At 40.7% G+C, this 18,087-nt stretch overlaps 1 protein-coding gene across 2 annotated transcripts in view; it reads right to left on the reverse strand.

The window, feature by feature from the left end:
• The window catches only part of rnf220b (ring finger protein 220b), a 28,059-nt gene extending 15,218 nt beyond the window's left edge, over positions 1–12,841 (reverse strand). For both annotated transcript variants that reach the window (XM_077607384.1, XM_077607383.1), the window contains exons 1-2: positions 12,624–12,841; positions 11,240–11,852 (exon numbers count right to left, since the gene is read on the reverse strand). In XM_077607384.1, coding sequence (XP_077463510.1) covers positions 11,240–11,834 — 595 coding nt within the window. In that variant the 5' untranslated portion in view covers positions 11,835–11,852; positions 12,624–12,841. The remainder of the gene's footprint in view (positions 1–11,239; positions 11,853–12,623) is intronic.
• Between the last annotated feature and the right edge of the window lie 5,246 nt (positions 12,842–18,087).

Consider the following 18,087-nt stretch of genomic DNA (forward strand, 5'->3'; position numbering starts at 1 on the left):
GCAACATTGAAATTATACATATATGATCATATGGCTTACTTTGTGGTTTTGATGCTAATGCAGTTACTTACGAGCAATTTGGGTGACTGAGTATGCGAGTTGTTTGAATTTGGACATAGTGGATAAACTTCAAATTGAAATTGGGCGCTCGGATCAGAAATGTAAATCCTACCACTTTTGTTGTGTTTATTTCAAGCCGATGGACATAAAAAAAATGTAAATATGCCTATGATACACGTCTACAAACACGTCGCACTCATCAATATGTCGCTTGTACACACACCCTACATGTAGTCTCCGTGAGCCCCCGTCTGTGGGCCCCCCAATCTGTCAGCAAACACAGAAGAAGAACAAAGAGGCCCGGGGCGCCGCCTGCGGGTATAGATCTTCGCGTCTGTGTTCTTCTGCCTGAGTGAGGTCAACCCAGGAGCAGCTATCACTTCAAACTCCTCTACTTGAGTCTTAAGAAGCTTTATGCTGCTACTAATGAGGTTGAATGCTCAATAGCCAATTTTGGCCTTGCAACACTATTTGCGTTGATACAGTAAAACCCTATTTTGATCTTACAAAATACACTAGTGTGGATTATATTCAGCAGGCCTATCAATGTTATGATTATAATATTGTTTTCGCAAATAATGGTGTGTAAATTAGGACCCACTCTGTGTCATCCTCTTGTATATTTATTACATGTTGATTTCTTTTGAGTGTTTCTTAGGATTTTGTAAATAGAAACTTACAAATCGCCCACAAAACATTTGCTCATTTTGCACACTTTCTTTATTTATCATTGCATATTTAAATATTTCAGCCAGCTACAGTTAAAATATATTGTTTGAGTAGCATTTCACAAAGAAAAAAATGTACGCACTTATTGTACATGACTTCACTGGGAAATTAAAGTGCATTTTAACTTTTTTTTTGTGTAAGATAGGTGCATATAAGTGTGACCTGCTTGACCTGTCATCTATGTGGTTTCAGATGAGAATAAATTCATGTCCTCCTAATTATGGAAGCACCTTCCCACTTAGTACTTCCAAATCATCAATTTGCCAAAGGCTAATCAAATCTAATATAATTTAAATTTGAACAATAAATATTCATATTTGATGCACTCAGCCACATATTAATGAAAATCCTGCTGTTTGAAGGGGAAAACTAAAAGTACTGACTAAAAAAGCTTGGAAAATTGGGTCATTTTCAACACAAATTCTTTTGGCAAACTTGATATAATGACATCAAATATTCCATTTAAAAGAAAAAAAGGGAAAGTGAACTAAAAACTATTCTGTTTTCATCATTAGGATCCTATCCCAGATGACTTTGGGTGACACTGTGTTGGTGACATCCAGACAAAAAACATCAGTACTGTATATTTCCATGAAGGAAATATTTTTGCGTGATGCCAGTTGTGAAAGCAAAAAAAATAAAAATAATCAATGTAATACAAAACCAAAAGGGACCTCCGCTTAACAAGGGGTTCTCGACCCACCCCTTAATGTTGAATGGCTACATTGGTGCAATTGCCTAATTATTCAATGATTGATTTGTCATTTCACTAATAGAGTTTCAGCGGAAACAATAGGATGTGTGAAGCAGACTCTTCACCGTGACCCAGCCCAGCGGCCTCACAGCAGGCTTGCCAAGTGCTGCCTGTGTGGTCTATGGGAAAAATTAGCACAATCTACATACTAATGACAGCTTGTAATGGACACTGGGGCCATTTCTGTGTTCGCATTTGCATGCATGTGCGAGGATTGGCTTGCATACGCGCATATCCTTCGATGTAAATATGCATGCCCTCCGTGTCAGTCAGTGCATTCGAGTTCTGTGTTTGTGTTGTATTTATGTGGAAGTGGTCAGTCAAAAATGTTTTAGCAAAGTGACCAACACCTTCAGCCCTCCCCTTTCACTCTATCCGGTTGGCTCGCAGTTCTAACCCCGATGCCTGGCCACTCATTAGCACCATAATAAAGAGTTGAGACGACACATAAAAGGTTATATACTGCTGGACGGCTGTTTTCCTACCAATTATAAAGCATGTGATTTATGGCAGAGACTCAATGCTATTGTGTCAGGTGGAATGGGGGTGAGTGTTTACACCCCTTGTACTATAGGGTTGATCTTGGTCAACTTTGACCTTTAAGCAAAAGAGAGTAATGTAGGATCTGACCTTTAGGGGTGTTTACCCCGCAGTCATATTTTTAAGCAAAGAGTAGTATTGCAATTAGTGCATTCAGAAAACAATACTACTGTAGTTAAGGAAATATGATCTCTATACAATATTGCACTGTATAAATTGATTAGGTAGCATTCTTGTTTGAGCAAATCACTAAATTTGAATATCTATGTTCCTCTGTATTGTATTCTAAGCGAACAAATCTGTGACAGCTGACGAATTGAATGCACAACAATCATATTGTAAGCAACTCTATGTGCATCAATGCTGAAGAGGGACACAAGATGGACCCACAAATATTTAATATTACTTACAATCTAGTTGGTCTCAGATCAGTTAGGGTAAGAGACACTCTACACAAAAGGGCAATATCTGACAATAACTACACATTTTTTCTCTGACGTCACACTTAAAGTTCAAAATTGCATTTTACTAAAATACTCTGAGATTATGCAGCGTTCATTAGTGAACCACCTGCCTCCTGCCAATCATCGGACTAGTTGAGTTGGATTTTGTTGTTGTTGAAATTGTTGAGCAGAAGTGCCAGAGAGACATGATTAGTGATTAGATACTATTCTTATAGATTAGATACTGTAGTCATATATGAATATATGGTGGACGAATAGACGGGTGGACTACTAAAATACTATTTGACATTCTGCTCTGTTTTTTTTCTTTTTTACTGTAGATACATTATGAATGGGGGGGTTCAGTTTGTTTTTATGAAGTAATTATTTACAGGTACAATTATAATTAATATTGATTAATCACATTTTAATCACAGCAATATTTGTAGTATTATTTGATATATTTATATATCAACCCAGTGACTTGAATGAGAATAAGCAGATAATTAATAAATGTATATTGTATATCATTGCCCTGAATGGCATGAGTGTCATTTGAGTGTCCAAAACAATCTTGCCACAATTCAGATAACAGGACCATAAAGTTGATTATCCACACCATATTGACTTAGATCAAGTGTTTAAAAATATCCGTGCTTTAAAGCTTTATAGCGTGTGCTTGTGACTGCACACAAAATGACTTTTTTCCCTTGCATATGCCTGTGAGAAGTTTGAAGGGTTGAGTTAAAACATCATTTTTTACGCATACGTTCTCATCTTGACACGCTGCTTTATTTTTTTTGATAAAATACTTTTGACAAATGCAAACAATGACTCAAAGTCACAGAATGATTGTGCACTGGGGGAGGTAAAGCCATCAAGCCTGGCATGTCTTTTTGACACACTTGGCTTTTGTCAAGCTCCTCCACAGCTGGAAGACTCGCAAAAAAAAAACAAAAAAAAGCACCAGCGACATGCTGTAATGAGGTCTGTCTGTGACACCAGGCCTACATGCACACACACACACACACACTGAACATACACACTGACACACAGAGCAAGCAGCATGTGTTTAACCTCAACGTTTGCCCTCTCTGACACGTCGATGGGCCCGACACTGATTTGTTGGACTCGGGGGACGAGGCAAAGGATGTTGTGTGCATGCGTGCCACTTCTGAGGCACACACGATTCGATCTCCAGAAATCCCCCCTTCCGCCGTTATTCCGGTCTTTCCTATGCGAGCGCGCAAATACGCACACATGTGCGTGCGGCACTTTGATGTGAGATGAGAAGCAGCTGCAAGGCAGGTTGATCAGGTGCTCGGACGGAGAAGTGGAAAAAAAAAAGGAAAGCGGGAGAAAACAAAAGTGGAAAAAGCAAAGGCAGCCTCTGTTAAAACCAAACAGGGTGTTGTTTTAAAGACCCCTGAGCCTTGGACTCATTATGACCGGCCCCCCACCCTTCTCCGAGCCCATCACAGCGGGGGCACGGGAGGCAGACGTAGTGACGACAAGATGTGTTATGACTCGCCAGGTCTAACAGGTGCGGATGGTCACCGCAAAAAGACCTGGGCGCACACAAGCACACATAAACACACGTGTCCCCCTGCTACTGTAAAAGCGTCCTTCCAGACTTAAAGACATCGTGTCTGTCTCCGGCAAGCCGTGTGGTCCAAACCCCAACACAAACTCTTTCGAGAACATAATTGAGCCAGCAGGGATGCTCACACACGTGCACAAACGCAAGCGGCGAGGGCCTGTCATAACATTAATCAATAAAAATTATTAATAGTAGCCGGTGCTCAATCTTTTGAAAGATGCGGTGAAGAAAAGTTAAAGGGTGAAGGCAATGTCCGTTAAAAAGTATATGTCAACGCAATCTGTCACGCACTGTTGCGAGACCTTGGATTTGTTCAGATTTGAAAGTAGGAGTTTCCTAAAGTAAATACTAGATACTTGGGGTTTGTTATAATATATAAGACAAGTGCTTTTGCAATAGTGGTACATGTTAGCTGTACTAGAATTAAATGAAATTGTAGATCCAAAAGAGTAGATGGCAGTCGCTTTTTTTTGCACCAAGCCGAAGATTTGAAGAAAGTAAGCAAACCCTCAAGAAATAACTTGTTTGCCCAGGGATGAAAAGACAGGTGGCAAGAAAAAAAAGTTCTAAGAAAAGGACATGTGTAAGTAGTACTCAATTCCGATTTTTTTTTTTGCATGAAAATTGATGGCTATTTCCTAACAGATAATATTGAAGAATCCCTGTTGTAAGATACTGCAAACAAAATTTAGATTGTAAACTTTCCTTAATTATCCAACATCTGGGAGAGATGAGAAGTTAAGTCCACACACATCCATCCAATTAATTAATTTGTTCAGCCTTTTTAGAACAATCTATTAATTACATCAATGTAAAGAAAATACTGAAAACATGGCGGTCATTTGATAGCTGTTGAGCTAAATTATTACATTGGTTTTATTTATGATTGCATTTAGAAACCAGATGCTTTGTGTATATTTTTGGGGTTGGGGTGCATAATCTGTAAGTGAAAGAAGTAAAATATTGAAGTTTAACAGAAATAAAGGGAAAAGTTGACATTGAAAATAGAGCTACATGACTGAGAATATTAATAAAGATCGTTATAAATATCATTGAATCTGTCAAATAAAAGCCCCAACTGATTCCGAGTTTACTTTCTCAATGGCGTTGATGAAGGTAAATATGAGTTTAAGGGTGGGATTGAAAAGTTGCGTGCTGTGCGACCACACAATCGCCACAGCTAAATCTAAATACATGACAAGTAAAATTCCATCCTCTCTTTCCATGGCCCTGATGGAAAGGATGAAGGGAAAGGGGGGTAAAGCACTGAAGAGTTCCCCCTCCTGCCAAGATGAAAGCCTCTTTTACTTGGGAGAACATTAGGAGAACAAACTACCATCACTACAGGAGGGGAAACAGTCAACACATCAAACACAAGCAACCATTAATATTGTAATTCTTCCTCCTGGAGCATTCGAAACGCCCAAGACGACGACCGGTGTGGTCAGTCGGAGAGTGGCTTGCACATGGCTCTTCACTTGAGCATGGCTTCTTATTTTCTTTTATTCCAAATGTGGATTCTACGCAGGATTTTGCTTTCCAGTCAGCTCGAATCCAAGCAGAAGAAATTCAAATCCAGTTGTTTGCCCAGTCGTTCTTTTATGTGTAAAACAGAAGAGTCATAAAACTCCTATGCAACGTTAATGTGTGCAAATAAACTCAGCACATCATCTTTATAGTCCTGTTTTTGGACTAAATATAAGTGTGTCTTTGAAACTTGTTCTGCTTTTTTGTCTGTATTTGCTTGTTTAAACACGTGGAAAGCAAGATCGCTTGATCTGAACTACTTCATGCGTCTGCTACCCAGTTAAAACTTGTAAAAACACTTCATTTGTACGGTTTGTGACATTTAGGGCATTTGGAATGAATACAAAATTAAGATTGGGCGAGTGTATTTTAGAATTCATACTTTTTCCACGCATCTAAACTGATCTTTTTAAGAACGTGATGAGGAAAATATGTAAGCCTCTCTGTCTGCAGTTGCAAATAATACTTCTTGATATTGAATATTTATTCCGATGAAAGACTTAACAGTCAAAACATTCAACACATCTACTCAAAAGGTCACTTTTGCCACATACTGCTCCACAGGCTAAACATTCAGCAGTCAAATTCATCTCAATTATCAGTCCAAGTTTGTAACAAAAATACGAGGCTACCACATTTTTAAAACTTCTAAGAAAAAAAGCCTGATACAAACAACACAAACTCCACTCAAACCTTAAATAAGCATATGGTGAGGGCAGCGTTGGGCGCTTGGAGTACAGATGAGGAGTTGCATGCACCTTGGGAATAATTGCGCTGAGTAGATACTAAATGTATATGCATGAGAATTGAGTGGGGCCTATTGATCTCCTTACGGTCTGCCAGTGGCATGTAAACACTGTGTCTTTCAACGGGAAGCTGCACTCAATACAAGCAGACGTCTACGACAAACTGCCGTCCTTGTATACGTACGTGTACTATGCGGCTTCAATTCACGAGTCAATATGCCAAACCCACTTTTATACGTTGCTGCTAGATACCGATCCCGAGAGTGTATTTCTTTCGTATTTCTTCTCACCCCGTTAATACTTCAAGGTGGCTTTGTTCAGTTGGCGGATTTTGACATTCTGAAGATCAAGTCAAGAGAAGACAGTATGGCGTCAATACAAATTCATGCATCCTCACACACAGTTAGTACACAAACGCACGTACACACACCCATTAAAATCGTGTCTGAAGCAAGCTTAACCCGTCAATCTTTGCTGTGACCAATAATCCACGTGACAAATTTAACATGGCACTCCTCAATATTGATTGGGTTTCAACCAGGCAAAACCAAGCCGTGAGTAGTCCACGTTGCATTTAAAACACTTTCCGTCCAATCAGCTTCTTAAATATTATTTTTCACTCCGTTAAACATTTTATCGTCACAGACTATTGAATGTAGGAAATTAATCCAATACTTGGCGTTACTGTTGAGTTACATGTCACTGTGTATCCGTGATGCACAAATTAATGATTTAGAAAAATGATTTATATGTAGGTTTTTTATTTTTTATTCAAGTATCATTTCTAAAATACTGACTAAAAAAGTCCAGTCAAAATATATGCGAGTGAAATTTCAAATGTGGTCAAATTAGCATACTTTTCCAAATTTAGACTGAAATGTTATCTTAATATCTTTGTCTTTTTCAGGCAACACAAAAATCGGAACCATTTGTTGATATTTTTTTTCAATACAGTTAATACCAATCATAATCATTTTTTGTAAGAAAAATGACGTAGGAAAGCATTTTAAGTGAGTGATGATATATTCAATCCATCTGTGTATTTTCTAACGCCCATCACTGTTGCGCTGGAGGGTTACTTGACTACTCGTAATACATATAAAATTGTGAAATAATGTCATATAGTCTGGAAGGAACATCATTATTACACTACAATTTCTTTTTACAATTTATAAATTTTAACAGTTTTTCAAATTGACTTTTGACTTACATTTTGTAGGGAGTTTGAAGGCCTGCAAAACTTTTGCAACCAGAGAATAAATAATAAAATAAACTCTTCAAATGCTCATACAAAGTTCAAATTTAAGTATCATTTGCTCTACATTGAGCTTTCGTGACTTTTCAGTTATTTATGGTGCGGTTAAGCTTGATATGTTCCTCTGGGTTGGCAAATCTTTTGATGGAACAAAAAAGCAGGCGCCAGTTTGACAACCGTTATCAGTTTTGTATGGAAACATGACTTTAATTGTCGTTCAGGAGTGATTTACCTTCTTCAAAGAGCTCGAGTCATTGATAAGGTGAGACATTTAAGTTTCAAACATCTGGATCTCTACCAGCTCTGGCACCCCAATAAAAAAAAGCGAGCTCGCACGTAGTACTCCGCCGGACCTGGCCCGTGGCTTCCAGTTTCCCTACTTTTGTTCCCGGTAGAGAGGCGCTTTGGTTCCAGCAGCTAGAGAGCATCTCCCCGAGGAAAATAAGCACGACTCGCTCGGCTGCAAGCATCTGCCCTTTGAAAGGCAGCGAGACTGTTTGAACAGCTGTCAGCGCACGCCGAGCATCCCAGACCTCAACTGATAAAACTGAGGAGACTCGGGAAGGGAAAAATCAACAGAGGAAAGTCACTAACAGGGCAGATGGAGGTGTCCTGCCACCATGATGCACAAGCCAGATGAGAAGATTCATCCTTGCCAGATGTAGATACTGACCAGAGAGCCCTGCAATGTTTGCTTTTCGTGGGTAATAAAAGACCTGCAACTAAAATAATAAAGTGCACACACCAATAATTAACGACTTCCTTAGTATAGCCTATTTGTTTTTGCTTGCAAGAGATCGAGTTATAATTGACCGTATTTGAGAGATCTAAATTTAAACATGTTTATAAAGTTAGTTTCCTTATTTAGCAAAGTCAAAATATTAGAACCAGCTCTGTGTGATTTGTATCAAACTATCAACAAAAACAGGGTAAATCTAGTACTATTTGATTATGAAAAAGGCAGCACGGTGTACTAGTGTATTCATTTTGGTAGAAGACTTAATGCAAGAACTTTGTGCGTCTTCCCAGGCATGTTAGATTAATTAGGTGCAATAAATTGTCCATGTGTGTGAATGCAAGTGTGAATAGTTGAGTAGGAATAATTTATGTGTTAGAACAAAATCAACTACACTGATGATAAAGTACTCTCTGAAAAATGACTATAGAGTAATAACACAAAAAATAATGCAATTTCTATTGAAGCGACTCTACGGTTCTTTGTCCAGATGGGCCACGAGGAAGAAAAAACTAGAGCCATTGACCAACGAGGAAAAGTTGGACTTTTTGGTTTAGCTTGTACTTGTTTGCACGTGGGGGGTTAGTCTAGTCTGGAAAAACGGAACGGCGTGCTCTCTCAGCCTGAGAAATTTCCAAGCTTAACACTTAAGACTGGAGGTCCTGAAGTGACTGTCTGTAAGTCAGTCAAGAGGAACAAGTGCATGTCAGACTTGCAGCAAGTGCTGGGAGCTCAATTGCATTAAAGCTCTTAAGTTTGCCTTCACTCCAGACTAATTGGATCAAGCTGCAAAAGCAGATTCCACTTTTTGTGTCCAGCCCTAAACTTGAGCCCCTCCCTCTTTCTTTCCCTTCCATCTTTTGTCCTTGTCAACATTCCCCTAAATGAGATTCCCAAAAATCAGGAGGTGAGCGGCAGCGCGCATGCACGGCTGCACAGAGCAAACACTGTCAGGCAGGCAGACACACCTCTCACGCCAGCACGCCGGCTGCCATCGCATCGCGTTCCCTTCCCGTCCTTATTAAAATTCCATATTGAGATTCCTTCCCGCCGCTCCGCCTCCCGGGCCCTGTCACTCAACACCGAATCGTCAAGTTTCGACAAAAAGACGCGCAGATGCAAAACTTTTCTTTAGACAACTTGTTCCTCTTCCTTGTCCTTTTTGTGTGGGTTGAAAGTTTCCTTTAGGTGTATCTGTAGCACCCCCCCCCCCATTCCCCCCCCCAATCCCCTGTCTCCTGCCCCCCCCACTCCTTTTCTTATTGTCATTATTTTTGATAGTGTCCCCTCTGATCTGACGAGCCTTTGGATTCTCTCTTCCCTTCTGTCTTTCTGCGCTCGCTTTGAAGTGTCAGGCGCTCCCCGTGGCGGCCGCCGCTGAGAAAGGTTTGATTTCCCATCATGCCTAGCATTGTCCCCCACTCACCCCGACTCCCCTCGGTTCCTACCTCTCCCTCCCCGGTGAGGTGTCCCCGCGTCACCGGGCTATTATCCCCGGGAGTAATGAGGAGCGCCTCTTCTTTCCACTGTGCACTGACTGACACCTCTCCCACTCATTTGTCAACAAATCAGACGTCTGGTGTGGGCGGCCATATTTGCACGGAGGGTTTTTGCGCGAGGAAGCTCGGGCTGAGATGTTTTGCTCTCTCGCACTTTCTCCCTCTTTCATTTTCTCCATCCTCCTCCATCCCTTTCTCTGTCTCTGCCACCTCGTTATCGCTGACAGGATGTCATTCCGTCTCCGACGCGCACTCCTCCGACGCCGGCCCGCCGTACGCTCGCGTGTATCTCGGCTGCTCGAGTAAAGTCTGACTTCCAATAGGCCTAATGGTCATATGCGGCTAATGATCACTGAGCTAAACAAGTGCAGCTGTTCACGCGGTTTGTGTCAATGTCGCTGGCGGGCACGCGTGGAGAGCAAAAGGGACAAAAGACAAACGTCTTGGGGGACACACTCAGTCAATTAATCAATCAAGATAAACAAATGAACCTCATTTTTTATTCTTCTAGTCCAGGGGGCCATACTCGGAATTTAAAAGTAAAAATACATGAAAATGTGTGCCTTTTTTTAGTCATTTCCCCACTTTTAAAGTACAAAAAGTCTCTGAATTATTTTGACAACATTGTTACGCTGTTGCTAATCAATGAGTATCAATGTGAATATGCATGCAGAAGAGTCTAGCGAAAAATAAATTATGAATAAAGCGGCTATAGAGATGGTGTCAACGCCACGGTACTGACGTAACGCTCCTATTGATGCATTTGGGACTCCGCTCTCTCACTAGCGGTTTCCATATTTTACCTCTCAGGTTAACAGAAAGCCATGTGCACCCATCCAAAGAGCCAACTATGCCTACCCATGTTCTAGACATTTAAAACAGTAGTATGCTTCTAACATTTTTCTATCCAAACACAAGTGGATGAATTGCTGTGAAAAAAATATCTATACAAACACCTATGAAAACACCTTTGGGATGCACTACTACTAAAAATTGTGAGTCATGACACTTGTGTTTTTATCAATCCTCCCATCCATTTTCTATAGCCCTTGTCCTCATTCAGGTCACGGATGAGCTGGAACAAATCTATATCTTCAGACTGTACACCAGCTAATTGTAGAGTTTTATTTTTATAAATGTATTTTATAATACTCTGTGTATATACGGAGAAAACAACTAGTGACCATAGACAATTCATATTTATCCAACTACATACATTTTAGTGGACAACTTTGTGAATCTCTTGAGCTCAATCACATCAATTTGATCCCATTTACACATAAGGTTTACTCAGAAGCTCTCTAAGAGAAACAGTATGCTGACAAAAGAGATATATAAATGTGTACTCACTGTGCTCCCTGCGATCCTCTGGGCTGGATGAAGCCTCACCATCTGAAAGCAGGCCGGACATGGAAAACCGCTTCCTCGCCAAGTCTTCTCCAGCTTTGATGGAGCCTCCGGGGGAGCCAAAGTCAAACTCTTTACCCTCGACGTCTGAGAAGCAACCCTTCAGCCTCTTGGCAGGCGAGAAAGCCGAGTGATAGCCGATCGGTTCTCTTTCGTCGTGCGGGGACGAGAAAGGCCGAAAGGCGCCGCCGACCCCGCCGTGGTGGAGCATGCCCAAGGTGGAGCAGTCCAAGCTCGGGGGGGTGAACTGGGGGTGCAGGTGGAGCAGGGTTGACGGGAAGTCTCGGCCGGGAAAGGCGCCCGACACCGGGCCCTGGCGTTGATACATGGAGGCAAAGGTGTAAGACGCGGAGGGGAAGGGGAGGTGGAGGTCTTTTTCCACAGAAACCGGGACCCCAAAAGGCCTGGGCGCCTGGCAGGGAACCGAAGCGTCTCGGCCAGCCTCGGCGGTGGATGCGAGGACCATGAGAGCGGGGGACGTAAGGGGCACTGGCATGTAGGAGGAGCTGTCCATTTTGAACGGCCGGTGGAGGTCCATTTACCTCCTTGAGTGTTGCTAAAAAAATAAAAATAAAGTTTAATGTAGTCTGCAAAGGCTGAGAAATGTAGACATTTGAATGCACACCAACTTAAGTTCTTATAATGTAATTGCAATGGTAAATGTTGTCAAATAAACCATGTTTTATTTAATAATACCTGTTTTGGAAATGTTTTGTAGGGGTTATTGGGGTATATAGGTAAAAAAAACTGTTCAGCCCTGGATTTGATAACAAAAAGTACAGTTTAAAAAAAAATGTATGCTGTAAAAAATGTGTAATTTAGCTGCTGTTTTTTAAGTTAAACTGTGTTTTACATGTAATAGTTTTTTTTTAAATCATATAGCAAAATTAAGACAATTTTCATACTGTAACAAAAGTATAATTTAGCTTAAAAATGTTACTGTATTTTGGATGTAACAATAAAGGAACTTGCACAACATTCATAAATCTTGTTAAAGTACAAATAGATGACAAGAAAAACACAATTACTAGATATAAACATCCCCTTGATTAAATGACACTTAAAAACTTTGCATGGTGGAACAAAACAAAGGTTTTCCGGGACGCAGAGTTGAAATGTTTGCACGTGTAAACATGCCCAATCATCATATATAATGAAATAACACAATCAGAAAGCCATCACTTCTGCGTTTCTGGTGCTATAAACGATCAAATCAACAGCAAATGTTACTGCGCAGCTTTCAGAAAGTTGCCAATCCCATGCGTACGTTAAGAATAAAAACCTACATGAATAAATAAAAGGCAGAAAAGTGTAGATGCACACTCACTGTGATGAAGAACTCGGATGGCGATATGTACTACTCCACTCACTCTTGTCAACTTCCAACTAAGTGAGCAGGGGCGTGCGCGACCCTCTCCACGGGCGTGCGCAGTGGGGGGAGAGTGGTAGCCTCGTCCTCCCTCTCTTCGAGTCTTTTACTCCGGGATGCTGCTGCCAGACTTTACCGGTGGTCGTGGATCTGACCAGAGGAGGACACCAGTGGCTCCCTCCTCCTTGTGGGCGACACCCCCACGTCCCCCTCCCTTCTTCTTTCCCAGCCACGCTTTCCCCCTCAAACAACCACCCACACCACCCACGCCCCCCTCGGGCACTTTCAATTTCCAAGCAGTTGTTTAAGTATGGAAAACACCACATTTTATTCCCAATGTACTCTCTATCACCTCCAATAAAAAGTATTGCAAAAGAGAACAAAATGTTTTTTTTTCTTAAAAGGTATTTTTACATTGATATAGAGCAGGGGTGGTGAACATGTGGCTCGCAAGCCGCATGAGGCTCCCAGCCAAAACTAATGTGGCTCTTTGCCTTTTAAGATATAAACTAAGGTTTGCAAAGTACAAAACACAAAATACAAACGTCTAAATTCTAAGCAAAGTGTCAGGCGATCAAGGCAATACTCTGAGAATCTGATGTTTGCGGCAGGTGTTGTTAAATAGCGGATGCATCAATCTGCTGCAGGTGTGTTGATCCCACCCTGCCTCGTTGGCTTAATCAGCTGCTTAAAAAAAAACCCATCATTGTCGGCAGCAGAAAATGACAGTTTCATGTTTCTCCTATTTTTATATTCTCTTAAAACACTCAAATGCATCAGGGACCATTAAAAACAAATCATAAATTATATTTTAAAAATGCCAGATTGACAGATTTTATGCTGCTTCTCACATGGGGTGTGGCTCTTTGACTCTCACAGTTTAAAATGTTGGCTCTTTGTGTCTAACTTGTTCACCACCCCTGATATAGGGTCTCAAAGTTGATTGGTTATTGCTTGCATTCCGTTGAAATAGATAAGAAAATAGATTTCAATAAAAGTTTCTTTCTTACAGTGAGTGGGCTTCTTACAGTTCTGGGATCCTGGGTTTAAATCCAGGTCAGTCAACCTGTGTTTGCATGTTCTCCCTGGGCCTGTGTATCTTTTCTCCGGGTATTCCGGTTTCCAAAAACATGCATGATAGGCTGGTTGGACAATGAAAATTGCCCCTAGGTATGAGTATGACTGTGAGCGTGTTTGTCCCCTCGTGCCCTGTGATTGGCTGGCCACCAATTCAAGGTGTCCCCCAGCCTTGTCCCCAAATTCAGCTGGGTTTGGCTCCAGCACCCCCACAGCCCTAGTGCGGATAAAGCGGTTCAGAAAATGAATGAATGTTAGATTTCTTGGGAGGTAAGGTGACTGAGTGGCAGCGTTAATATGGAGTTTATTTGTTCTTTTATAAAATAAATATGGTCTCACATTCCACAAATGTTCATGTTCGGTTGATTCAAAACTATTTCTTGCTAGTTTAAATGGCAGTTAAACTATCCACATACTCAAAACGGACATAAAAATTCAACTAATATTCCAATTTAAAAAGAGTAAATGTTGGGAGAGAGTTAAGACGTTTTGCGCTTCCTGTTATTTTGAACATAATAGTCTTGTATTTATGCATGACGAAGGATATAAATCAATTATGTGGTTCTCAGAAGCCATAAAATTTCAGTTGCAGCAATATGTGTAAATACATGTGTAAAATATTTAAGCATTTTATTGCTTGGGTCTTGATTATGGCTCAGAAACCGCCATACTGTTTTTTTTTTTTTTTGTCTTAGTAGATTATGCAACAATACCTAAAAATATATTGCCTATGAATGAGATGAATGACTTATGTGGGGTACAAATGCCAATAATGGGGCAATTAGAGCCTTGAGTTGGCTGTCCAGAATTCATGAAAGCCACAATATGACATGAAACGGAACGAGGGCCAACTTAGTGGGAAAAATGAGAGGTCGCACATTTGCCAAACACAAATTGAGGAATAAAAATGTTGAAAATTGTACGTCATCTGTAAATTTAGCGCTCAGTGATTCCACCCAGTCAACAAGTGCAGGTGTGACTCCTTGTCAGTCCTGTGAACGGTCGCTGATGGAATCATCCGCTCCACGTTGGCGCTCTGAGGCAACGCAGTCTGTAGCCTGTCGGGTGACTGACGCCGTGGAACATTCCCATTTGATGAGACACAATGCAGACCCTCGCTATTATTTGTCAACCCTAATCGGCTTTCGACGGGAACGCTTTGGATCCGCTGTAATATTTACATAATTCATATCTGATTCCAAGCAAATTGTCAGAAAGCACAGCTCTGAGCGCCACAAATCAGCCCAAATCACTCTTAATTTGCTTTTATCGGTATTGGTTTTGCTTAAAGACTTTTTGAAATAATGTAATTGAAATAATTCTTTATTCCCCCGAGCCAATCCAGGGGCTTTACACTGCTAATCTAATGTGACACGCAATTTCCGTCTCTCAGACGATTGCTTCCCCTCAGGTCCCTGTCTTTAATGAACAGCCATTTGGCTGTGAGCCTGCACCGTGTGTGTGTGTGTTTGTGTGTGTTTGTGTGTGCATGTGTGATCAGCGGGCAACTTCTCAGATGGGAAATGAGTGAATGGGGAATACGTTCACCCTTTTGGAGAGTGCGAACTGTGGGAACAAACTGGATGGGGATAGAAAAAGAAATATTTTCTATTAGTTTTCACGTTGTTGTTCTTTTCACACCACAACCATTCAATGGAAGCTCGAGTCAACACAACTCGTGACAGCTGCAGCAGATGCCGGCATTAAAAAGGGCATATAAACAATGACCAGGCCCAGTAACTGTCCTGCCCTCCAAGCAACATGTAACTTGTGTCTACGTATGACAAAACAAGGTCAATGGCGTGCTCTTGTTCACACTTTGTTGGGGGGTTAGTCTGTCTGACTGTTTTCACTAGGCAGGGTTGGAGAAGGTTGTATTTTACACTACAATTGGGTGTGAAATTCCAAATATGTGCACTATAAACTTTATTTATTTATTTTTTTAACTACAGCCCCATCTACTGGATCTGCTGGCCGGAACATAAAAGTATAAATTTAACATAAATTCTACAAACTGATCCAGATTTTCCCTAAAATGTAGCTTTCCCTATAAAGGAAAACTTACCGAGGTATTAAATATTTCTCTCTTCCAACGTGATCCTTTAATTGCATTGCTACAATTATATTTAGCAATGATATTCATCAAGAACATTTGTTAGCACTACTTCTCTTTGGTTAAAAAGACCCACTTATAGTAACATTGTTTGTGATTCTTGATTTCCAGAGTTTGATTTAATGTGTGTCACTTCCAGTGTAGTGGTTGACTTGCCTTATTTCCAAATATATACAGTAGTCACTGAGAGTGAAACATTAAATTTGAGCATGAATCGTCATTTGTCTCAATACGTCTGCACTAGGAATAATTGCATAAGGTCTGATTTCGACCTAAAGTGAGTTAAAATTAGCTCCAGTACACTATCTTACTACAAAAAAAGAAAGTGCATTGTCGTTTTTTCTTCTATCAAGGCACCCAAACTAGATAAAATATGATTTTTTTTAAAACCTTGCCTATTTTTATCATTTGGGAATTAATCAATTTGGGTACCGTATTTTCACGACTATAAGGCACACTTAAAAGTCTTAAATTTCCTCCAAAATAGACAGGGCGCCTTATAATCCAGTGTGCTTTATATATGGAAAAAAAAAAAAAAAGTGTCATTCATTGAGGGTGCGCCTTATAATGCGGTGCGCCTTATAGTCGTGAAAATACGGTGTATTAAGGGAATATCTTTGGAAACATTGGTATACACTAATTCAGTACATAAATACAACTTTTTGCTTGCAAAATTCAGCGGACGTGTTGTTTGATTTCATTTGTTTTATGTGAAAAAATTCTAGGAATGGTCAAGAAAAAAAATAAACCAAAAACATCCTTTTTTTTAAATCATTCCACTGGCCAGCACGCAACAATGGAAACATGACAGCGTTACAATAGCAATATAGACACGACCAAGCAAAGACGGCTCGATTGTCCTCATTTGCTAGCTGATGAGCAGGCATACATCTTCCTCCACACTGAGGATGTGTAGTGGATGATGGTTGTGTGTCCTGCAGGCCCACTGAAGTGTTAATGATGTCCCCGCTCCCTCAGCCAGGTTATGGCACAGGGGCCGTCAGCCGCCGTGGGTAAACTGCGAGGCTCCCAGAATAAATTGCCACCCGGAGCCACGCAGGTTGGTCAGCCAGCCAATTACAGTCCTGCCCACTCGGCTGAGAATGATGGGATGCGAAGTTAATTGTATGTCTTCATTTTCTGGCAGGAGGTGAGTCACTTGGCTGTCTTGGTGGCTGTCACACGCACGCACACACACGTCAGAATTCGTGCAACTTGAGCTTTGAGTTCTCCGTCCGTGTCTTTGTTTATCGTGCTTCTTCTACAGTCGCGCCCAACAGTCAAGTTGTGCGCTCGTGTGTCTAATCCAAATGAGTGTGAAAGGGGAAGGTAGAAGGCTAAGTAAGGCCACATCCACAAAATGCGGTGAAATTTAAAAAAACTGATGAAAAATTGAGATAGCCGCAGGGAATGTAGATACACAACTATTCAAAAACACAAAAACCTACACGAGATTCCAACTCAGAACATCAGAACCCCACGAAAAGTAAATGTAACATTTTTTTCAACGTCAAGACAAGACTCAAACTGCTTGGCAGGTGGATTTCAACTGGAAAATCCTAAAATGCTAGAAGTAAAATGTACAATTGCATTTTATTAAGCAAGCGCACAGTAATTTTGTAAAAGGTCTAATTCATTTTTCATTGTTTTATTTTTCCTGTTTCATTAAGCACTGTTCATTGTATTGTCAATGTATGACATATTTTTCATGGGTTTGCATCACGGCAAAGAACCAAATTGCTTAAATTGGAAACCCCCCAAATCAATGCAATGTATTTTAGCTCCATGAGTTTGTTTATTTTCAAGCAGAAGAGGTCATCAGGTGAGTCTTTTAATATTCTCATCATGTAATTATTCTCATAAACATAAAATAGTATTTAATGTTATTATTCTCTTTTTCTCTCTCTCTCTAACTCACTCATTCCCGCTTAATGCATTGGGGGGGAGTCGGAGCTAATGTAGCTGTAATTATTTCCACAGACCAATTAGTGATAATTGCCATTTGCTGTGGGAATCGTGATGCTTTCATACTGCTGGCTTCCTCCGCTATTTATACTGTACTCTATTATTTAAAGTCAAATAAGAGGAAAAGAAAATATGCCGCGGATATTAACTTAAGAGAAGTTCAGTGGAGCTCTTTTAATGTGTCAACATGGTAGCAGTGTTGTGGGAGTGGGTGGGGGGGTTTAGTGGTCTACTTTATTAACATAAGGAGAGCCTGATCCAGAGCAG

Source organism: Stigmatopora argus, chromosome 8, assembly GCF_051989625.1.
Source record: "Stigmatopora argus isolate UIUO_Sarg chromosome 8, RoL_Sarg_1.0, whole genome shotgun sequence".
In the NCBI taxonomy this organism is placed as follows: domain Eukaryota; kingdom Metazoa; phylum Chordata; class Actinopteri; order Syngnathiformes; family Syngnathidae; genus Stigmatopora; species Stigmatopora argus.